Raw genomic sequence first — 24,984 nt, 5'->3', positions numbered from 1 at the left:
AGATACTAGTAATGGTGAACGGAGTAGAACATAATGAAAGATGGAAAAATTATAGCCAACACTGGACTCTTCGAGAGAACTTATCAGCTCTTTGGTAGTGACAATTTTTGGAAATAATCATATGACCAAAGTATAACAATTCCTCTACAGCTTTTCTTAATGCATTGTTCCTCTATTATTCCTTGATGTTTTCAGTTGGGGTATGTCCCTACAGAGTCTGACACTGGCCCATCAGTAGTGGCAGTGTAGAGACACACCTCATTGACAAGGGAATGGTAATACACAACTGACACCTTATACACAAATTTGTAGGAGGAATAACAGAGGGGAAAGCACAAAGCTAAATTAAAAGAAAAGTTCTAGAATTGATATTTCATGGAGAACCCAAGTATTTACTAAAACAGATGGGTCTGGAAAGCCGTCTGGTCCCGTTTAGAAGCCAAGATTGTATAGTCATTAACAGGTGGCCTTCCATATGGCCTAGAGTGCTCCAATAAATATAGATTAACATTTGCAATTACTCTAAAATTTTGGTAAAATTTTGGCAAATAGATGATGGTAACGGGGAGCGATATTGACTTTTTTTGGAAACTGAAGAACTAAGTGATAATGAAGTAGTGTGTCCATGGCAAAGCACAAAGACTAGGAGGAAGAGTAAATGAAAAAGGAATGAAAAGTACCTCAGCGGTTCAGAAAGATCGCAGAGCTGTTCTGAAGCAGGAGACTGGAAAGACACCGTATAGTGAGAGAAGAAGCTGGAAGTGGATAGAGTATATTATCAGAATTTATTTACAGACTATTGCACATTACACTGAAGCAACAGGGCAGTAAGGCGTCAGCTCAAAGCAAAGAAATGGTTATTAAATGAATGCCTGAGGAAAATAGAGAAGATATTCACACCACCTCTAATAACAGGCACATCTATGGTGCACATCAAAGAGGAGCATAGGGCTCTGTTCGCAAGTGCTTATTTGAGGATTCAATGAAAAGGACTGATGCCACCAAGTATCCTCCATCAGTGGATGCATATGCGGCAGAGGACTGGTGATATTCACACTCAAGAACAAAGGGAATGGTTTCCTGTTGAATGACTGCTGTTTTCACTGCATTTGACATTTATGTGCATGATAAAAAGCTAAAAATACTAGAACCATGAAAAAAGGAGCGCTATCTTTTCAAGGACAAAGCTCATTTCTCTGCCGCTAAATTGAAGACTTCCAAATTGAAACCAGTGATATCATAAAAAATATTTTGGAAGGAATTCACCACACATTGCAGAGAATTGCTTTCCATTTTCATTTAGACCAGGGCCTGTAGTAGAATTTTTGCAAAGATTACCGCCTTCATACAATACTGTACATGTTTTAGTAGCTATGCATTTCGAGTACTTTGTAAAAACAAACGGATCCTTTTTATTTTAAAAGCACCTTTCAAATGCCATTAATATGCAATTATTATTTTTAACAGGTTTGCTGTTCTTCCAAATCTTGTGTTATTTTTTATTTCAATGGCCGAGATATGACCCCTCTGTCTTGTATATAAATCTAGTCTTGTTAACTCGGGCACAATCTTCATGAAGACCCACAAAACGAATGGTTGAGGATCATGCCCACTTGGCTGACAAGACTACATTTACATACAAGGAAGTGAAGGCCGTATCATTGAAGGAGAAGCACGGGTCGGGAGAACAAACAAGAAAACAACTATCACCAGATTCAGACCAGATAAGACACGTTTTAATGGCACATGATAGTTCTTTACATTTGTAAAACCAGCAAAAGACCCATTCCAGTCGGTCGTACTGTAAAGCCACAGTTTAGGGCTTGGCTAAAACCACTGAAAAACAACAAACCTCCTACTATTCTACCGAACCCGCCAGTGGAATCAGCAGATTTCACCAGGTCTGGATAACCAATTCATGTGAATGGGGGCTTCCTGACTCTCCGACACATGATGTTGAAAAAGAAAAAAATGATAAGGATTGGACCCAAACTTTATCTTAAAGGGGCTTCACACATAGCGATATCGCTAGCAATATCTCTAAAGCGTCACCGATTCTGTGATGCAGCAGCGATATTGCTACATGTGATACTTACCTCCGACCGGCTCCCCCGTTGGCTATCGCTGATCGCATGAGATCGTCCAGGTCGAGCGACGCGTGGACGCGGGCGGAGGAAGTCCTCATCGCCGCGTCTGAAAGGTAAGTAACGACCGCTGCTGCGTCGCTGGTGAGATCTGCCTGTTTGGCAGCTCACTAGTGACCATTTAGCGATGCACTAGCGATCCTGATCGGGTCATATCGTGGTCGGGATCGCTGGTGCATCGCTAAATGTAAAGGGGCCTTTACTCTCCTCTTCCGTATTGTAAAAATACACAATCAGCTGAACAGAGCGTGCTTGTATATGGGGTGATATGTATAGATTGCTGACAGCTGCTAATGTGTATGGTTGGCTGTAGGTATACAAATGTGTATATTATATAAAATACTATAGCTTTTTATATACATCTTCATAAGGGGTCTATTCTTATAAAATGTCAAAATTGTGTAGTCGATTAGTTACAAGAGGCAAAAATAGTAGAAGACCATTATATCCAATTTAAAAGGTGTCTGTAAACCTATGGTAATCTTTTCTGACCTTCCATACACATGCATACTTAGACTAATGTGTGCTGAACCTGCTGATATTGATGGGTTCAGCCAACAGTCTAATGTGTACAGGGTCGCTGGTCGACTCATGGTTGGGAGGGATGTCGGTTGGTCATGTCCGATTTCGAACAGCTGATCACATCGTTCTCTCTGAGATAGGTTGCCGGCTGAGGTGTTAGTTGGTATCTTTCTCATTGAGAACACAGGGGTGCTTAGCCGAACAAGTGCTCCTATAATGTGTAAGGCCGGTTGTAAAGAATGTACACCATGGGAGGTGATGTTGGCGGAAATGACCAATTTGGTTCTTGTAATTTCAACACCAGAACCTTTTCAGTGGAAATATGTCTCCTGCCAGTGGTGGCTGGCAGAGACTTTCTCCTTTCTCTCCACTGAAAACACATGACCCCTGGGCCAAGTTTACCGCTCCTATGTATGGGAGAGTCGGCTGAGAAGGCTATGGGCTGAACAGTAAGTGCTGGCAGTGTTTCCTGAACATTATCTGCTAAAGGACAGTTGGGATTCCTCCATACTTGTCCTGCCAAAATCAATGGGTCATGAAAACTTTGCTCCAATGTATACAGGAGCCGTAAGGCAACTTTCTACATTTAGGTATTTATGCTTCAGATTATCACTTGGAATATACCAGATCCATGAAGATTATTTTTAAGAGAAAACAAAACAAATCCATGTCACGCCACTTGCTTTGAATGAGATTTTAATATAACCTAGTGTTTGAGGCAAAATTACAACTGGTGAGCATTTCTATCCACCCTGAAGTGCTTGCAGGATGCGTTTTTTCTCCATAGACTTTTATTAACGACGCAGTGCAACGCATTGCCACACGTCGCAACCGTCGTGCGACGGTTGCGTCGGACCGTCGCCACCAAAAAACGTTACATGTAACGTTTTTTGGTGCGTCGTCTGCAGCATTTCCGACCGCGCACGCGCGGCCGGAACTACGCCCCCGTCTCCCCGCACCTCACAATGGGGCAGTGGATGCGTTGAAAAACAGCATCCGCTGCCCCCGTTGTGCGGCGCTTCCACACTATCCGTCGGTGCGCTGCAATGTCGCATAGCGACGTGCAGTGCACGACGCTAGTGTGAAAGTAGCCTTAAGAGACAAACCTTTTAATTAAGTGATGGGTGTCTCAATATGGAAACTGCTGCTGGTACCAACCTATTGCGCGGTACCACCAGCGGGACATCGTCGCACCACACACACTCTATACGCATCACACACACGCAGCCTCCGGCGTGGTACCACCAGCGGAACACCGTCGCACTGTGCTAAATTCTGCGCAGGCGAAGTGAATCATTTGGCTGATCCCAGCGGCAGATGCGTGACGTGTCTATAGGCAGAGGAAGCTGGTCAGGTTAAAGGGGTTTTCCCATGAACGAAAGTTCATTTTAAACATTGTCTGTGTCTGACCGTGTACGGAGCTTACCATATCTCCTGGGCAGGGGAGGAAGCAAAAGACAATACTGGCATTACAGCAGGGGATCACAGAGCATTCATTTTGTGAGGTAAAATATTTCACTGACTGATTTTAAACAATATTTTACCTCACAAAAGGTATCCTCTGCGATATCCTGCTGTAATGTCAGTATTGTCTTTTGCTTTCTCCCCTGCCCAGGAGTTGTGGTATGTTCTGTATACTATCAGACACAGACAATTTTTAAAATGAACTTTCGTTCGTGGGACAACCCTTTTAAATAGAAATTCCTCCTGACATGCTGTGCACTGACTGTTTAGTGATGGGGCACACAGGTCAAACAAGAGATGACATGAGAGGAGATGACAGCAGATTGGGGGGAGAGAAAGCACACAGGTGTGAGACAGCTCAAACGGGACAGCACATGAGGGGAGAACACAGCACAGGAAGGAGAGAGACAGCAGACAAGGAGGATAGCGCATGGGGTAGACCGGTCAAAGAAGAGAGCACAGACGGAAGTCAGCACTTTGGGAAAGAGAGAGTGGATAGGTGGGACAGCACATGGGGGAGAGAGAACGGATAGGTGGGTGAGCACATGGGGGAGAGATTCTCAACGCTGCAAAGCCTGCTCCCATCATGACATTACCGCCCTCCCAATGCGATAGCATTGGGCCTCCATCTAGTATATTATATTTCTTTATTTGCCAAATCCATCATATATTTTTCTTGGACTTTGACTAGAAAAAAAAAACCCTAACAGAGTGTTGAAAAATATTGATGATACCCCCTCAGCCCACTAGTAACTCTATTGTATATATTTACATACTATATATTCACCACTTATTTTCTGATCGCCTATTGAGGATGTCTGGTCAGCTAGTGTAGTGATAGGGCTACATAGGGGCAGTTGTCAAGGAGCCAGGGCGCCATACTGTTTCAACTTCAGGTTGATTGCTTTGGTTGTTGATTGAGGGGGCTATGTGGGGGCTCATATTGTATATAGGGGGCTATGTGGTGGGTCATACTGTACATAGGGGGATGTCAGCATACTGCTTTCTGCTCAATATTAAGTCATACAATTATTAAATGTTAGTTTTTACATTATGTTAATATTGAGCAGAATTTCAACCTATTGGTTCGGCCTCCACAATAGTCACAGGGTTTGTCATGTGGCCCCTTGGGAAAATTAATCTCCACACCTGCTCTATTTTGTACTTTTTGCATTTCATGTGCCCTAGCAGCGCTATGTTATGTATAATATGCCGTACACAAGGGAAAAATTTGCGCAGCATGCACGCGCCGCTATCTCTGTCGTTTTCCATATAGGGATGTGCACCAGAGCACCTGTGAGTTACTCACATGACCTATCCAGGGGAGGGGTCAAGCGACATGCCACGTGATACAACGGGTACCTGAGGGTGTCCAGGGTCCTGGCTACTCCAGGCCTGAATTCACTAGTTGGCCAATGGTATACAGACACTTGGCCATCACCCCAATATGCCGTGACTGGACATTCCACTCAAAAAGCATGGTAGCCAATGCCAACGTGGGCAGTCTCAATCCATCAGACAGCCTGGAAAACAAATGCGATGCATTACACCAGAGATCATGCTTCCAAGTGAGAACTTGGTACGGCAGGTCCATTTTATGAAGTTCTTGCTCTTGTTTCTACCACTTACATTTTAGAGGGACAGATAGAGCAGGAACTGCTCAAATTTACTTGGCAAAGTTGGCATTTCATGATTGTTACCTTTCCTGGCACTTGGATCTTAGGCTCCAAATCTCCGTATTTTAGTGAAGGTCATCTAGAATAAGTATAATTCCAGTAAAAATTCATGATGCACACACTATGGGAGAAACAATGTTGGCCCTATTCATACATAGAAATCTCATGCAAGACTGTGCAACGGTATTGCAAGTCAAGCAATACAAAAAAGGTACTCAAAATACTGGTGATTCCAGTATGTAGGAATGATCTCAGGGGATACAGTTAGTGAATGTGCCCCTATGTGCGGACAGCGCAGTGTATATGAGCCCCAAACAAGCTGTAGTGTCAGAATAGCTATGGGTTCCTGTAACGAGGGACGGATGGCCTCCATACAAGGCACCATGACGTCAGAAATTAGTGAAGCGGCAAAATATCACAAAAATATTCAATCTTACTGTTCAGGAAGCAGGAAATAAAATTCAGGATTTGTCTATCGAAATGTATGACTCAGTATATAGTAAGAAACATGGAGAAGACATGATTCAACAGTCATCAGTCTTCTTACACACATTCAGAAAATGTACCTACTGGGGTGTATTATTGTATAAGGCATAAAGCGAGAGCTGGCCCCATGTCACTGAGTGGGATTGGGAGACCCTTTATCTGGAGATAGGTGAAGGTCCAGTGGGTTCTGTAGATAAGCCTTAAAGGGGTAATCCCATCTCCAAGATCCTATCCCAGTTATGTAGTAGGTGTTATAATATTAGCAAATAGCTCCAAATAGAGATGAAGTATAGTTTTTATGATTCACTATGTCCATTTCCAAATGTGCTGTGAATTGCAGGACCTTAGGTATCCATGGTTATGACCGCTATCAATTAGCTAACTCATAGTGAGTGGTCGTAACCATGCATACCTAAGGTCCTACAATGCCTGCACATGAAGAAAGAAACAAGGTGAACCAGAAAAACTTCTAATTGGAAGGGTTTGCTAATATTATTATTATTACACCTATTACACATTTGGATAGGATCATGGAGATGGGAATACCTCTTTAACTGTCCATCGTGAGACAAGCCCTTTATTCCACAGTCAGACGTAAATCTTGAATTTCCTGTCACATTTACAATAGTTATGTCTTTTTCTAGGTCAGAAGCCCCCTTACGCACCACGGCCTCTTTGCTAGTGCTACTCGTATTTTAGACTTCTATAGCATTATAGAGTCTGTATACCGAACATTCAACTGAAAATTGCAAAAGGAAACACAATGGGACTGTTATTTTTCTCACTTTAATAGAAAAAAAATAATAGTAAAATCAATTGAATACCTTTCTGTCATTCCACAAGAAGCCTAGTTGGCAATGCCATCCTTTGTTTGGAAAGGGCAACTGGGGTTTCTAAAATCTGCCCAAGAAAGTTAACAATGCTTGTCTCTAACCATCTTCATCTTGGAACTTTTTTTTTCTTACAAATCTGAATTTCTATGCTGAAATACCATGATAAATACAAATAAGAGGATTTTTGGAAATCGCCATTTCCTTGTAATTAAACCTCACTTCTGCCGGCAGAGTACAATTTTTGCTCCCATACCAAAAGACAATTCACATTACACGAAGCCATCACATGGTAGAAAAAGCTCCAAAATTTTCACTTGCGTGTCAAATTGCCAAGTACTGTAATAAATTGGACAGAACGGAAACTTGTCTTTGCCTGTTTCAAACGGATAAGCAACTGGCATGTTGGGGCCGAGACGACGAGCCGCCAAATACAACACAACTTAGGAGGCACGGGCAGTATTAGCTCATCCTTTATTCTCTCTTACCCTTTTATCACACTTTTTATAGGCTTATAAAATCAAGCAACATGAAAAACTTCCTTCACTAATCAATTCAGGTGAGGACTTGAATAGACAAAAAAACTGGCCAAAAAGGAGGGGTTGCAGAATTCCAACCCAAAGTCATGGAGTACATCTAAAAATATATCTTCTGCTTTTTTTTTTTTTCGTCTCAGCATTTACAAGGAATATGCCAGACTGATGTAAATCAACACTGTGTGGAGTCAGCAACCTCCAGCAAACAAGAAAATGTTGATTTTGTCAATTTTTTTACTCAGGGTACATTTCTGATGATTTCTGAAAATATCATTGGGCTGATGATACTGGATGTGGTTCCAAACAACCACAATGCCTAATCTGCCAGTGTATGGCGGCAGGCAGGAGAATTTCCACTTTCGTAAAATAAAAAGATGTTGATCCAAATAATATCAGGCTGACGTTTCCAATGGAAGTAAATTTACATTTAGATGCAGAAGCTGCTATTTTCTTGGATTTACACTTACAGATCTAGCAAAGGTCACATTGACTCAGAACACCACGCTGGGAGATCACTATCCAAGTGTGGGAACCCTACTGATCCATTTTTTCAAATCAGTTTTCATATATGGATTTGTAGAGGAGCCTTGAGACTGAATAGAGGTATGTTTTGTAGGCTTTATAATGAAAGGGTTATCCCTAATAAGCCAAATTATCACATATCTGAAGAATAGGTGAAAAGTAGCTGTTTGCTGGGGAATCTAGCCACTAAGTTCTCCACCGATCCCAAGACAGAGTGCCCTAAAATCCCTTTAAAATAAAACCGCCAATCCATTTCTTTTCCATGGAATAACAGAGTGCAGCGCTTGCGCACTGTACCTCCAAAAGTCCCATAGTTAATGAGGCATTTTAGCACACTTTTCTTAAGCCCCTGTGTCACATAGCAAGATCGCTAGCGAGATCTCTGCTGCGTCACCAATTTTGTTAAAACAGCGATTTCGTCTGCGATCTCGCTGTGTGTGACACAGCGATCGGGTCACTGCCGCGATGTCGCTGATCGTGCTCGAATGTCCTGGGCCATTTTTTGATCGCTGGTGTCCCACTGGCCAGCGCGCATCACTGTGTTTGACAGGGACAATGATGAACAACCTCAATACTACAGGTCTGAGAGACAGAGTCCCACCAACCGTCGCATCATTCTGTATCGTTGCTGCGTCGTTGTTGAGATCTGACTGTTTGACATCTCACCAGCGACCTCGTAGCGACGCACCAGCGATCCCTGCTAGGTCGCATCGTTGTCGGGAACGCTGGTGCGTCGCCACGTGTGACGGTACCCTTAGTACTGGGTCCCGCCGTTTGGACCCTCATTGATCAGCAAGTTGATACCTAATCTGTGGATAGGTGATAACTCGCCCTGCAGGGAATAACACTTGGACGGGTTGGGGATGTCAGAGGTTCCAAAGCGCCAAGGCATCAGTGCCCCAGAGCTTACAGCTCTAAATTAATACGATTCATATAAAAAGATATGTTGTTATGCTAAAAGCTGGCTCTGACGTCTGAAATCAATAAATAGGGAGAAAATACAAGATGGCAATCACCCTGATTACAAGCCATCAAAACACAAATCATTCAATGGCTGTTTTGTGTCACATGACACTTCTACGGCCGGGTGATGCAAAATAGTTGTTGCCTGTAACGCAGCTTGCTAACCCCCCATGGCTGTTTATACTACTTTTGTGGACTGTAATAAAAAAAAAAAAGAAAGGATCGCATATAGTGACTGCCGCCTAAAGACTTGACTAATAGAGGGAGAGCATCATCTGAACAGTTCTGGTGGGTAAAACCCCTTTAAGTAGAGGAATGGAAGAAGCAGAGCCTGAGTAGGTGAACATATCACTGTAGATAAAATGCCCAATTTAGCTCCGATCGACAATATAGGAGCTTGTTTTATACGTGTCAAACTTTTTGGATGTACGCACTATATGAGGATGTACGGCGATTACTAGGACTGTTCATTCACACCCAAACAATTTGCCTTATAGTCGGCAGTACACCCCTTTTACGCGTGGGATTGCTCTGTCGACAATTTTTGGATCGTGCATAAAAAGTACAATCAGCATGTTTAGAACACCCATTCAGCAGATAATCCGCTCATATATATGACCTTAGGCTAGGTATAACAGGCTTGTATGCAAAAAAGAAAAATAAATAGGAGCTACATCAAATTAGTACATAAGATTATATAGCTAAGGGTTTGGTGGGTGCTGCTAAAAAAGGTCAATCAAATAGTGTGGCGTTGGAATCTAGAGAAAACAGATGATGATGTTGGATAGATCATACAAGGCGCAGCACATCGTAGTATAGTTGGTGCAATCAATGATTATTTTAAACCTCAATAAAAACAATGTGTTTCTGGGCTGGACTGGATCTCTCTTAAAGGGAATCAGTCGGTAGGATCAGCCCTCCTAAGTCGTCTATACGGGCTTGTAAGGTTATAGAAAGTTGAATAAAATGATACTTTGATATCTGTGATCCGATGTGGCATTCTACAAAAATCCATGCTTTCCTTAATATGTAAATGAGCTGTTAAACCTATGCGTTGAACACAGATCTCACTAACTCTGCCTCCAGGGATTATTACAAATGAAAGGGGGGGTGTTACCAGTGTGAGAGTGTGTAAGCTCTGGAGGCAGATTCTCAGTGAGAATTGTGTCCGGCCCATAGATTTTAACAGCTCATTTATCAAGACAACATGGCTTCTCTGGAATAAGACATCGGACTGCAGATTTCATCATTTTATTCAACTTTATGTGACCTACATGCCCATGTAGATGGCTTAGGAAGGTTTTTCCTATTGATTAACTTTAACTTGAGACTTTAAAAATAAACTTTATGTTAATTTAAATCAGCCTATGGTATGCTGTGCCTCCTTTGAAGTATCCAACATCTTCAGCGGTTTCCTCTGGATACCAACAGAACCAATTAGGATCAGCACAAACTGAATTTTCGCAAAAAATGATTATTATATTCATACCTCCCAACAAATTATCTGGGAGTGTAGTGTGCTGCGGCAATTGTTTTTTTAATCCTGGCACAAGGAGATTTCAGGGGGCGGTGCAGTGAGGGACATTGAGCAGACGCCCAAGACTGCAGGGCCTAGAACCAAATCCAGCACTGTCCACTGTCTTCAGGACGGCTGGAACTAGACATGAGCAAATCTATTTACAGGTCTCCGCTGGTCCAGCACCTAGGTCAGCGGTACCTTTGCTTCTGGACGGGAGACAACGAATCTCTTACCTTCCCAGCATCTCCGGCACAGCTGGATTTTTGGATTTTTTTTTTGTTCATTCATTCATACCCTTGGCAGAAAGAACTTTCTCATCTCTATGTAGCTTCACTATACGACATCAAACTACACAATATGGAACCAAAGTACAAAATAACCATCCTCTCTGATTATTGCATTTTTGCTGCATTTTCCACCTTATTTTATGCTTTTATTGTGGTGATGTGAATCAGTTTTTATTGTGTTTTTTATAATACAAAAAAGTTTTAATTATGCACTTAAAAAGTATCTGCAGTTTTTTGTTTTTTTTAACATGCGCCAATTTTTAGGCTCCACATAAATTATAGAGAAAATAAAAAAGCACCAAAACAGCACGGTTCAGCAGTGTCTTTAGAAGCACACGGGGTGCAGTTTTCAAAAAACTCACATCCACTTTGCTTGCTTGGACAGTTAAACACAGCACAATTTCAGTGCTAAAAAGCAATAAGCTCCATTTATGCTGTTCTTCTATATGCCACTATGTGGAGCCTGAAAAAAACGTAAAAAAAAAAAAAAGGAAAAAAAAAGCTGTAGCATTTTTAATCACATAATAAAAGCATTAAAAATGTGTATTCTAGTCTGCACCAAAAACGCATCAAATGGGGGGGTAAATACAAAAAAGGAACGCAGCAAACAAAGCAACACAAGAGAAGATTGTTATTACGTCGTGTGGGGCAGAGATCTGCAGAAAATGTGCAGGACAAAAAAGCTACATGTGATCACAGCCTCAGCGTTACATTTTTTAATATTTTTTCTCTATTAAACACAGAAAAAAATGTATCACACCATTTACCGATCCCTGTAAATAATTTGATTGCTGTGTTGTGGGCGTTGCTACGATTACAGTGTCACCAAATTAGGTCTACGTTAATTGTGGATGCTAATTTTTTAATAAAGCACATGAAAAAAATGACATTATTGTATGCGTTTTTCATTATTTTTTTTTAGTAATTTTATAGGAAGAAAAAACATTTTTCTTTTATTCTCCCACAAAAATGCAGAGACATAAATACTAATGTTATATACAATGTATCTCTATGTCTTAGTATAATCTGCCTGTAGGGTACAGAGGCTGCAATACAGATCAAGTATACAAACTTCTCCTAGTGGTGTCACCAGTGCCTGTGGCTCAGTAGCTTTAGCTCCTGCCTGCAACTCTAGAGGCTGTCTAAGTTAGTTAATTTTCATAGTGATGAGTGAACGTGTTAGGATAGCGGGTTATCTGAGCACGCTCGGGTGTTACCTGAGTATCTTGAGCATACTTGAATAGTATGTTTGAGTCCCTGTGGCTGCATGTTTTGCGGCTATTAGACTATGGACATCCATTATGGGCTATGGCTCATTGCTAGAGTTGCTGCCTGCGAATATGAGCTCATCGGTTTGAGTCTCAGGGAGACCCGATCACAGTACAAGAGAATAGAATAATTTAATTTATGCAATGAGCAAAGATATGTGGCCCCACTCACCGAGAAGGAGGAGGAGGTATGGAGCATCTGAGAGAGGTAAGTATTAGAAGAATGGGACAAAGTCCTGACGGCGGGACTGAGCCCTCAAATCGGGATAGTCCCGCTGAATCTGGAACGGTTGGGAGCTATGCTATATGCACCAGTCATCTGATATTATTGAATATATATAGTACCCTCCTCCATAGGTCAACTCTGTATTAAAGTTTGTAAGCTGAATTATGAGAATCTTACTTTGCTCTAGGTGACGATCTGCTGCTCACTTCAGTCCTGCATGTACAAAACGGACTTTTACATTATTCCTAGCATCTCGACATGGAGAGATTTTAGATTTTTTTTTTAATGACGCATTCCACTAACCTGATTCTAATTAGGTTTTCGGGGAAGCGTAGTGCCTGGCATTTTCATTCCACATTACTAATAATGTCTCAGAATTTTGTTTTCCACTTTACACTATCCAAGAACGGATCACGAGAGAAGGTTGTGGCTTCTGGTTATATAATGACATTTTTCTTATGTTAGTATTCTAATCATACACATACTGGAAAAGGAATATCCAGGATAATCTTTAGCAAAGGGCATAACTATAGAGGGTGAAGGGATTGCAGTTGCACCGGGGACCAAAAGCTCCACCTGGCTCAAAGACAACCGATACTATTAAAGACCGTAACAGCCCTGTCGTAGAGCCTGCACTGGAGCCCATGAGTGTCAAGTATCAACACTGCTGTTACACTTAAAGTACAGATACAATTTAGTAAAAATTTTAATTGCTTGTGATATATATGTACAGTTGTGGCCAAAAGTATTGACACCCCTACAATTTTATCATATAATACTCAGTTTCTTGCTGAAAATGATTGCAAACACAAATTCTTTGGTATTATCTTCATTTAATTTGTCTTAAATGAAAAAACACAAAGGAGAATGAATCAAAAAGCAAAACATTGATCATTTCACACAAAACTCCAAAAATGGGCCAGACAAAAGTATTGGCACCCTCAGCCTAATACTTGGTTGCACAACCTTTAGCCAAAATAACTGCGACCAACCGCTTCCGGCGACCATCAATGAGTTTCTTACAATGCTCTGCTGGAATTTTAGACCATTCTTCTTTGGCAAACTGCTCCAGGTTCCTGATATTAGAAGGGTGCCTTCTCCAAACTGCCATTTTTAGATCTCTCCACAGGTGTTCTATGGGATTCAGGTCTGGACTCATTGCTGGCTACCTTAGAAGTCTCCAATGCTTTCTCTCAAACCATTTTCTAGTGCTTTTTGAAGTGTGTTTTGGGTCATTGTCATGCTGGAAGACCCATGACCTCTGAGGGAGACCCATCTTTCTCACACTGGGCCTTACATTATGCTGCAAAATTTGTTGGTAGTCTTCAGACTTCATAATGCCATGCACACGGTCAAGCAGTCCAGTGCCAGAGGCAGCAAAGCAACCCCAAAACATCGGAACCTCCGCCATGTTTGACTGTAGGGACCGTGTTATTTTCTTTGAATGCCTCTTTTTTTTCTCCTGTAAACTCTATGTTGATGCCTTTGCCCAAAAAGCTCTACTTTTGTCTCATCTGACCAGAGAACATTCTTGCAAAACGTTTTAGGCTTTTTCAGGTAAGTTTTGGCAAACTCCAGCCTGGATTTTTTATGTCTCGGGGTAAGAAGTGGGGTCTTCCTGGGTCTCCTACCATACAGTCCCTTTTCATTCAGACGCCGACGGATAGTACGGGTTGACACTGTTGTACCCTCGGACTGCAGGGCAGCTTGAACTTGTTTGGATGTTAGTCGAGGTTCTTTATCCAACATCCGCACAATCTTGCGTTGAAATCTCTTGTCAATTTTTCTTTTCTGTCCACATCTAGGGAGGTTAGCCACAGTGCCATGGGCTTTAAACTTCTTGATGACACTGCGCATGGTAGACACAGGAACATTCAGGTCTTTGGAGATGGACTTGGAGCCATGAGATTGCTCATGCTTCCTCACAATTTGGTTTCTCAAGTCCTCAGACAGTTCTTTGGTTTTCTTTCTTTTCTCCATGCTCAATGTGGTACACACAAGGACACAGGACAGAGGTTGAGTCAACTTTAATCCATGTCAACTGGCTGCAAGTGTGATTTACTTATTGCCAACACCTGTTAGGTGCCACAGGTAAGTTACAGGTGCTGTTAATTACACAAATTAGAGAAGCATCACATGATTTTTCGAACAGTGCCAATACTTTTGTCCACCTTTTTTATGTTTGGTGTGGAATTATATCCAATTTGGCTTTAGGACAATTCTTTTTGTGAGTTTTCATTTAAGACAAATTAAATGAAGATAATAAAGAATGTGTTTGCAATCATTTTCAGGAAGAAACTGAGTATTATCTGACAAAATTGCAGGGGTGTCAATACTTTTGGCCACAACTGTATAGAATTATAGAATGTTAAGAGTTGGAAGGGACCTCAAGGGTCATCTGGTCCAACCACCTGTTCATTGCAGGATTCACTAAACCATCTCAGACCAGTGTCTGTCCAGCCTCTGTGTGAAGAATTCCATTGAAGGAGAACTCACCACCTCTCATGGCAGCATGTTCAACTCATTGATCACCCTGTCAAAAAGTTCTTTCTAATATCTAATCTGTATCTCTTCCCATATTATATATTTTAAGTGTTTTAATAGTTTTCACTGTGACACACATTACTGTACGTCGAATATACTTCAATTTCAATGTACTATTATTTATGATCAGGCACCATGGTGGCTCTGATCCTGTGACATTAAATTTGACCTTACATCTAACCGGGTTGCATCAGTTATGCTGCTGCAGAAGAAAAACTGAAGCAACACAATAATCCTCTTCTACTATTTATGCTTTTTACATTTTTTGATCTGAAAAGTGACTATATATTTAGTCATCGCACATGGTGCCATTTGTCTCCCGCTGTCTCCTCCGTTGAGACGAGCATTCCAGTCCTCTTGCGTCCAAGATGTATACCGTACTGACATGGGGACATGCAAGTCTAAACCCCTGTTGTTGAGGCGCGGTTCAGACTCAAAGGGAAAGGGTCATGTTGCATAATGCTACTAATCCATCGATATAGGGCTAATCTGCAAGTTCTTTAGAAAGGTGCCAGGTAGCCGTATTGAAAGCATGTCTCCAGGGAGAAAATTAACCTTATTCCTGACAGAACCTGCAGGCTTACAGCCACGCAGGCGTGCCCTGTCATCACTCACAGCACTGTGACTGTAGACTGTAAGCAGGCCCCGACACTTGGATTGACAGCTCGTGGTGCAGTGTATCAGTGTAGAGTGCAGTTGTCAGTCAATGTGCTTCCTGCCACCGCTCACAGTGACTGTAACCGCACCAGCATGTCGGTAAGACTCAAAACTGGTGGCTCATATTCACCCAGGAGCTTTGCTATTAGTTCAACGTTTGGTCTACTGACCTGCAAATTAACCCCACACCTTTAGGTTAACAGCATTATCCAATGTGACAGGCTCCCTTTAATGTCATGTGCTCCATGCCACTCCAGTGGTCATCATGGATGAGGAGGATTGGAAGAGATGGCATCAAGAGACAGGTGGGGGACATTATGAGGGGTGACCGTGTAGGGTTGTGGGCCGGACTGGGGGGTGGTCCCTCGATATACCGCGCAGAGACAAAACAGAGACAAGATGGAGGCAGTTTCTGGGTGCAACAGGTCCAAGTTTATTCCACTCGCCGTCCGCCTGACGGCCTCTGCAGTACACCGCACTTCTCTTCACCTCACGGCCCTCCGTTTCTAGGGCCCGTTATACACACCGTACTTTCACACTAGGGACGTACATGCACGTACCGTCCCTTCTTCACTGTTTGACGCTCCTGACAGGTCCGTCACTGTGGCAGCCTTAGGCCCGTAAACTAACAGCAATTTTACTGGTCAGGCGTCGTGTCAAATACGGTGTCCCACACCTGGTGTCTCGTCTCCACTGCGGTTCTTCCTGTCAGAACCACCCCCCTGACGTTCTCTCTCCTCAGTCCCCCTGGTTTGGTTCTCCTCAGAGTGCATAAACTGTCGTAGCCCTCCTGTCACCTGAGCTCCCCCTGGGGACTGGAACTTTATGGAACCCTCCCTCAGTATTTATATCATTCCTGGTTCCCTGTAACTCCACCCCCCATGACCAACGGTTTCCTAAGCCCTAAGCTGATGTCAAGTCCTTTGCTCACACTCCTCCCTGCCCTCTAATAGTCAACCCAAGGTACTGCACGTCCACTACACTTTCCTAGCTGTAGTAACTGACATCTGTCTAAACTGTGCAAACCTTTCCTTCTCTATTCTGACAAGTCCGTCCGTCAGGTCACCTTTTCCCCACAACCGGACAATCCAGTTTCCGCATTAGGGTGGGTGTACCGTTACACACAAAGATATTGTGAACGATATCATTGCAACGTCACCAGTTTGATGACGTTGCAGCGATGTCGAAATGACAATGTGGCGTGCGACATGTAGCAACAATCAATGATCAGTTGGCTGATCGTTAATCGTTGCCTAATGGTCTGGGCCATAATTCTATCGTTGGTCTCCCGCTGGGCAGCACACATCGCTGTGTGCGACAGCGAGGGACCAATGATCAGCGACGCTGGGAGCTGGTATCCAGGGTAAACAGCGGGTAACTAAGAGCCGCGCTGCTCTTAGTTACCCGCTGTTTACCCTGGATATCAGCTTACTCGCTGGTCCTGATGGCTGGTGAGTCTGTTTATGTGACAGCTCACCAGCGATCAGCTAACTGTCCCAGCGATCCCATCCACGTTGGATCGTTGGTGGGATCGCTGGGACATTGAAGCTTGTAACGGGGCCCTTAGTCTGAACATATAAGGAATTGAGACTAGAAAGTTTTATCTACTAATGATTTAAGAGAGAAAACAACATCTCTGCGTTTCCTTTATCCCATTATGTGCATCTTGAAGACTCCATTGTCTATAATGCATGGGCCTCATGACAGATGGACTTTAGAGATATTGTAGTAGTGAGTCACAGATTATGGAGGTAAACTCATGGGTATTCTATAGTAAAGAAGTGCTACTTGAAGGGATTACTAGATGCAATTACTGCATAAAGTAAAAAAGTGGCTTGTTCAGGTGATACAATGAAAACAGTCTGCGGTGCATGAAGGAGAATATGTAAAATTACAGTAATAAGAAAACCTCTCGCAGGAAGGTCTACACATTATAGAGGTTATTAGCGAGATCGTTGTCAAGTTTGGAAGATTTCATGAAGATACCAAACTCCATAATACGGCTCCACGTTCCAGACCTGGAATGGCATTTATACTCTGGGGACCTTACCTTACACAATTAAACATCCTCACCTCTTAAAGCACCGATACCCGGCTGACAGTCTGATGTGTCTGGGGGCCTCCTGCCTCAAGACAAAAGGGAGATAAGGATCCGGCATATTTGATTTCGGACGGCCGATCCTATTAATCTTGGTGCAATAACCTGCAGAGTCATCTGCCAGTGACTCTCTCAGAGAACACAAGAGCGTTCCTGTGTACGGATGAGTCCGGAGATGGCTGTTGGCTGAACACTGTCGACTTTACAAAAGCATGACAGTATGGAGAAAAATGCAAAATTCTCATTGGGGTTCTCAGCTATGGACGTTCCCCACTTATAATAAGGGTCCCAGTGATCAGTAATTTAGGAGTAAACTTGGCAGTGTGTAATTTCCCTGCAGCACTACTAGAGGTGAAATTAGGCATTACACTGCGCCTGTTCATGTCACTGGATGCTGTGTAATGTAGGATAGGTACAGGTCCTCCAGAGCGAGAGATGCTCCTTATATCCGCTCTGCACTCTGGCCAAGTCATGAGAAGCCAGAACAGAGCGCCCCCTGTATTAACCCACAAGTCTCCACTACAGGATGTGAAAGGAAGGTTTCCAAAACAAATCTGTATGCTTACTGTATACCGTATCTAGATGTGCATACTGTATATATTCACGTGTGTAAATGTGAGCCTCAAAGTGGGTAACAATATAATGTAGGTAATGGTACATCTATCAGTATGGGCTTGTATAGGTATACATGCAAACTGTATATACTGTTTATATCCATACTGTATATATACAATCCTACACCTAGAACTTTATTTTCGATTATTACGGAATAGATTATGGAATTGAGAAAAAAAAATAAAAAATCACAGATTCTGATCTTGAGTTATGACTTGCCGTGAAAAGCAGTTGCCTAGCAACCACCAAATATGTATGTCTCTAAGATACGGCCACCTCCCTGTTACCAGGCAGAAAGTGTTTTTTTTTTCCACAAAACTGCATTGAAATTTCATCATTTACTTCCCCATATTTTTTTTTTTTCCCAAACTAGAAGCACAAGGACAGATAATAAATACAGCAACATATAAAGAAGCATCATTGCTTATTAACCCCTTTCTCAATTTCCCATCAACACAGCTGTATGTGGGCTTGATTTTTTTTTTTTCAGGCTGAATTTTGAACAACACTATTCATTTTGCAATTCAATGTACTGAACAACAACAACAAAAAAAAAAAAAATGAAAGAGGGAGGAGAGAGGTGTTTTTACGGTTTTTCATTGCATGGTAAAAATGACTTGTCAACATGATTCTTCAGGTCTGTGCAAATATATTTTTTTTAGTTGATTAAACACTAATTTGAAAACTCTAAAATAAATGAACAAAAAACAAAAAGAAATCGGCACCCCATGATTGCCTCTTGGTGGGAGCCTGTAGGCGTGTGGTGCCATATGTTGAGAAGGGGTTAAATATTATATACTGTAATTTTTGATAGAAAGGACCTATTGCTTGACATACATGTGTAATTTCATTAAAATGATGCTACTCTCCTGACTTTGGTGTTGTTTCCCCTCCTTTGATTAAGTAAATCTAGTCTTGTTAGCCAAGTGGGTGTAGCCCTATGCTCTTCGCTATGCAAGTCCTCCTAATGACCACACCTGAAACAGACTATATTTAGATAGAGGGAAGAGGGGGCCACATCTTAGGAACAGAAAAATAAAATAAACACAGCCAGATCTAAGATAATAGTTCCATTTACACCGGCTAAAAATTACATATTTACACAAGTGAGAGGTCTTCATTCATTTAACATCCTCCTGCTGGGGATAGATCTACAGATAGATCAGTAGACCCCTTGACGATTGCAGCCCGATGCAGGGGCCACTAACATCAGATATAATTAAAAAACACCTATTCCCGTGAACAGACACCACCTAGTGGTTTACTTATCATGTAAAGTCGCCCCAACGCGTTTCCCCGGTGTAACAGTTCATCAGGAGGCCACAGACTTTAGTACCACTGATCCTGGATATACTCCATGATGCCCCAGATAACATGACATGGAAAGGCATCTATTGATTATTGTTTTCCCACCTTTGTAATTAGGGTGAGCTAGGGGAGACAGGGTCAGTCGACATTGAGTGGGGGCGCCCAACAATCGTATCTATTATGGTGCCAACTTCCACGGTAAGGAAGGGTATAGATAGTTTATTGTAGCCTTTTATAGGGCTTTTTGTCTTCAATTTTTTGTTTTTTTGTATCAATTGTTCACGGGAATAGGTGTTTTTTAATTATATCATTAAAAACTTTATGGGAATACATGTTCACTAAACTATGTTATATTCCTTTGTATATATAATTGGTTCGTTATGCCACTACCATCAGAGCTTTATTTCAGCTGCATGCGCGCCATTGGATGCACAGTCAATTGAAATGTATTGCCACGCAGAGACAAGCTCTCTGGACAGCAATACCAATACCAGCTGCTGGACAATGAGAGGCCATAAGCTGACGTCAGTGTGCGGTGCGATGACTTACGTCGTTACTGTCCTGCGCCGGCGCACACAGGCCTCTGATTGGTATGCAGAAAGCTTGTCTCTGCGCAGCAATACATTTCAATCGAATGTGCATCCTAGGCCTCCGATCGCCAAGAGGTCTTAAAGTGCCTGCAGGCCGCATGTGCAGAAAGGACACAAAGGGAACAGTGAACAGGGGAGAAAAATCTTTATTTTCCTTTATGTGAAGAAAGATCCAATAGGAGCCTTTACTACAATATAGGAACCAGAATGGGGCATTAATATAAGATGAGAATCAGGATGGGACATTACTATAAAGAAGCGGACCAAAATTGGGCATTACTACAAGATGAGGATTGGGATTGGGCATTACTATAAAGAAGGGGACCAGAATGGGGATTTACTACAAGATGAGGATCAGGATGGGACATTACTATAAGGGGACCAGAATGGGACATTACTACAAGATGAGGATCAAGATGTGACATTACTATAAGAAGGGGATCACAATGGAATATTACTACAAGAGAAGGATCAGGATGGGACATTACTATAATAAAGGGACCAGAATGGGACATTACTACAAGACGAGGATCAAGATGGGACATTACTATAAGAAAGGGATCACAATGGAATATTACTACAAGAGAAGGATCAGGATGGGACATTACTATAAGAAAGGGATCACAATGGAATATTACTACAAGAGAAGGATCAGGATGGGACATTACTATAAGGAGACCAGAATGGGGCATTACTACTAGATGAGGATCAAGATGGGACATTACTATAAGAAGGGGACCAGAATGAGTACATTACTACAACATGAGGATCAAGATGGGACATTACTACAACATGAGGATCAAGATGGGACATTACTATAAGAAGGGGACCAGAATGGGGCAACACTACAAGAAGGGGACCAGTATGGGGGCATTACTATAAAATGAGGACCAGGATGGGACATTACTACAAGATGGGGACCTGGATGGAGACATTACTACAAGATGGGGCACATTACTACAAGATGCTTGCCAGAATTACCATATGTTGCTAACTAAGATTATTAATGTACGTAGCCAATTGGGGGGAAAAAAGATTGTAAAAATGTGCAAAAGAAAAATCAAAATGAAGCAATAAAAAAAATTTTGTAACTAAAAAAATGCAGTTTTATATATAAACTAAACAAAAAAAGTGCACGTTTGTTATCATCACATCCATAACGAGCCAAGCTATAAAACTGTACCCATACAATGAATGCCATTTAACAAAAATAAAACACTGCGAAAATGTAAAACAAAAAATTATCAGAAAAAAAAAATAAAAAAAAATTAATATAATATATATATATATATATATATATATATATATATATATATATATATATATTTATTATCACTAAAAATGTCAATTTGTTCTGCAAAGAATGCGGTCCCCCAAATTCAAATGTTTTTCTCTATGCGGCCCATATACCCAGCCGAGTTTGAGACTCTTGGAGTAGATAGACAGATGTGGGATGGATATAGATACTGTAGATATAGATAGTCCTCACATACATTCTACACAATGGGAACCATATTTTACCTATACATACTCATCTGATCACAATCTCAAAGTAAAGGTGCCCACAGACTCAGGATAGCATGTCCAACTACATAAAAGTGGATGGTTGGGGGTGTTCTGCATCTTGTAGAGACCTTTGGTTCTTTTGGGAAAAGCAAAAGGGACAAGTAAATCCATCCTGTTGAACTCTCCTCTACGTCAACAACACAGAGATTCTGTTGAAATGTAATGTCCATGGTCAACTTTGCAAATTCCCTATCTAAGAAGACAAGACGTGCGTGCAGCCTGGTACACACAGCATGAGCAGACAGCCCAGAACATAAACATACAGAGCTGCAGCGAGGCTCTCAGGAGCGCCCATACTCAAGTCTCAAGCCCTGTCCTCCTAGAAGGGAGAAAGAGTGAAGCAGGATTCATTCCTACCGTCTTCTGCGCTCCTGGAACACTAAACACAGGGATTCTTTTAAAAGACACTTACAAATCCCTCCACGTCGTGTTATTTGAGTCCGGCTACTGTCGCCTTCTGGATAGGGCTGGGCGAGTCGGGTTTATGTTTAAACAAGATTTGTTGCAACAAAAGACAGAACGGATTACAACATCCACCTTCTTGGCACTATTAAATAACCAAGAGTCGAGCCCTTGGCACCAAGTAACCTGTGCGGTTCAGTCCCTTTATAAACGTAGCTCACACACTTATCGGAGCTCTTCAGACTTCGTATTCAGGCGCTTTTACTAGGCTACTGAGGATATTACACATTTCCTTACAGCAGTGGCAGTGTCGCTCCGTGCACGCACTGTCACTTTAACCCTGTTGACAGAAGGTTTGGGCTGCACACTGTGCCCCTTTCATCAGTGTGCTGCCTGGAAGACTGACCGCCCACTAGAGCGGACATGCTAATGATAGAAAGCTGCACAAGACACTGAGGGTGTGTGCACACGCTGCGGACGGTGCGGATTTTTCTGCGCGGTTTTGCTGCGGTTTTGAAACCGCAGAAAGAATTGACATGTCAATTCTTTCTGCTGATTCCGCTGCGGTTTGCCATCTTCTCCATTGTGGAGATGAAAAACCGCAGGGCAAAACCGCAGAGCAATCCGCAGGTCTTTTGACCTGCAGATTTACCTGCGGATTTTACAAAATTCGCGCGGCCAAATCCGCACCCCAATCCGCATCGTGTGCACATACCCTTATAGTCACTAGGTTTCCCTCAAAACAAGAACAGAAGGATCAGTGATATGAAAGCTACAGATATCACGGACGAGAGGATATCTCACAACTGGGGACAAAATAGTAGTCATGAGGGCAGGCATTTTGCTTCCCACGTGGACATTCTGGACAGATATACAGGGTATACTATAAATGTCTGATAGAGAGCAGTCGCAGCACTCCAGATATGAATCAATGGAAACCTTTTCACGCATGACCTTCAACTGGAAGATGACGATGACATTGATTTTAACTTTAGCAAACCCTAAAATCATTATTGCAGTGGGAATACTAGTAAATGTGGTCGACCAGTTAAACATTTTAGATTCTCTGCAATTTAGCTTTTCAGGTTGTCTCATCATTTCTGGAAAATATACTTTAAACCCTGCCACGGCTCTTAACACATCCAACCGATTCTCCGACCACCCGGGTATGGAAAGCCAGTTTTATGTCAATGGAAAACTGAAATCTGATGTCACAGAAATCATAAAGTGGGCCTTCAGCAAACAGGAATATCAAGGGACCTAGATGTCAATTCCTAAAGATTAGTTCTATAGGCGCCTAATTTAAGAAACTGGAAAAGCATTTGAGATATGAAACATAGTCTTAAAAAAAAAATAAAAAATCTATCTTTGTGGACCAAAGGCCAAAAGCTCTAGCTAATAGAGGTTGGTCCACATTGGGAGGCACCACTATCATCTCAAAGAGTTGCTTTTTTTTCTAAATAATTTTTCTTTAAAATAAAAATACGGTATCTGAAGAGTGGAAGTGGTTCTAGATGCAAAAGTGTTGGTTGACCAACTCCATATTAAAGTCTATGGATTTAAAATGGGTTAAAAGCTCCAGGACTTACAACCACCACTCAAAAACTGCTCCAAAGTATGCTGCTCTTCCAATAGACGTTCACAAAACCTGAGCCCTGAGTGGTGTATGGGCCCAAATAAAAGTCTATTTTGAGCCATCGGTGGTGGTCTCCAGACCCAGAACCTAAAGGTCTCTAGCATATGTAGGGTTCTAGCAGGTTCTCAGGATGCAGTGACGAGACACGAGACAGGGTATGACTTGTATAATAAACTTTTATAAATTTAAGCCACTGGGGCTAGGCTGAGCGGGCAAAACGGGGTAACAATCTGTCCTCGCAGGGACTCACTAAGACAAACAATACTTTCTGTGTAACTGGGAGTAACCCAGCTAGTCCGGTGTCAGAGGCCAGAATATGGCCAAACTAATAAACTTATTTCTAACGTCCACTTATCCTTCCATGCGTCGCTCGGGATTGCAGATGCAGCTGCTTAGAGGTCGTTGATGCAGCTGCCTTGACGCCTCGATCTTCCGGGAAGGTTTGGGCTCGTCGGGCCCTGAAGAAACTGTACCAGTGGAGCGCAACAGGCCCTGAAGAAACGATGCCGGTGGGCACAACAGGCCCTGAAGAAACGGTGCCGCTGGGGCGCAACAGGCCCTGAAGAAATTATGCCGGTGGTGGGGCGCAACAGGCCCTGAAGAAACAGTGCTGGTGGGGCGCAACAGGCCCTGAAGAAACGGTGCTGGTGGGGCGCAACAGGCCCTGAAGAATCAATGCCGGTGGGGCGCAATAGGCCCTGAAGAAACGGTGTCGGTGGGGCGCAACAGGCCCTGAAGAAGCGGTGCCGGTGGGGCGCAACAGGCCCTGAAGAAGCGGTGCCGGTGGGGCGCAACAGGCCCTGAAGAAGCGGTGCCGGTGGGGCCCAACAGGCCCTGAAGAAATGATGCCGGGGAGGGGCGCGGTAGTGACGCAGTCTCTAAATCTAACCGCTCACCAGTCTCAGCCCAGAGTCCCTCAGCAAACCAGACGGGGGCCCTCTACGGACGGGTGTAGCAGGGTGGCGCCCCAGCTCTGGGAGAAGGCGGGGGGGTAGTGCCCTGGACGCTGTAACGGAATGATCTCACGTCGCAAAGGTCACTTGAGGTAGCGGCCTTGTCACAACAGGGTGGGAAGCAGCGGGAGTGGCTGTATGCGACCGTATGCGGGGAGCGGCCGCCGGTGTC

General features: G+C 42.7%; 1 protein-coding gene across 5 annotated transcripts in view; it reads right to left on the bottom strand.

The window, feature by feature from the left end:
- Positions 1–24,984, bottom strand: part of SHROOM2 (shroom family member 2) — a 202,920-nt gene that overhangs the window by 14,864 nt on the left and 163,072 nt on the right. For 2 of the 5 annotated variants that reach the window (XM_073565983.1, XM_073565987.1), the window contains one exon: positions 681–755. The exons of 2 other annotated variants lie outside the window; for them this stretch is intronic. In XM_073565983.1, the coding sequence (XP_073422084.1) occupies positions 681–755 (75 nt within the window). The remainder of the gene's footprint in view (positions 1–680; positions 756–24,984) is intronic. One more of the 5 variants, XM_073565984.1, reaches the window with a different exon arrangement.

This window comes from Dendrobates tinctorius, unplaced genomic scaffold, assembly GCF_039654945.1.
Source record: "Dendrobates tinctorius isolate UK_male_01 unplaced genomic scaffold, ASM3965494v1 ptg000016l, whole genome shotgun sequence".
In the NCBI taxonomy this organism is placed as follows: domain Eukaryota; kingdom Metazoa; phylum Chordata; class Amphibia; order Anura; family Dendrobatidae; genus Dendrobates; species Dendrobates tinctorius.
The sequence above is the reverse complement of the archived record's forward strand: the minus strand, read 5'-3'. Positions and strand labels throughout refer to the sequence as shown.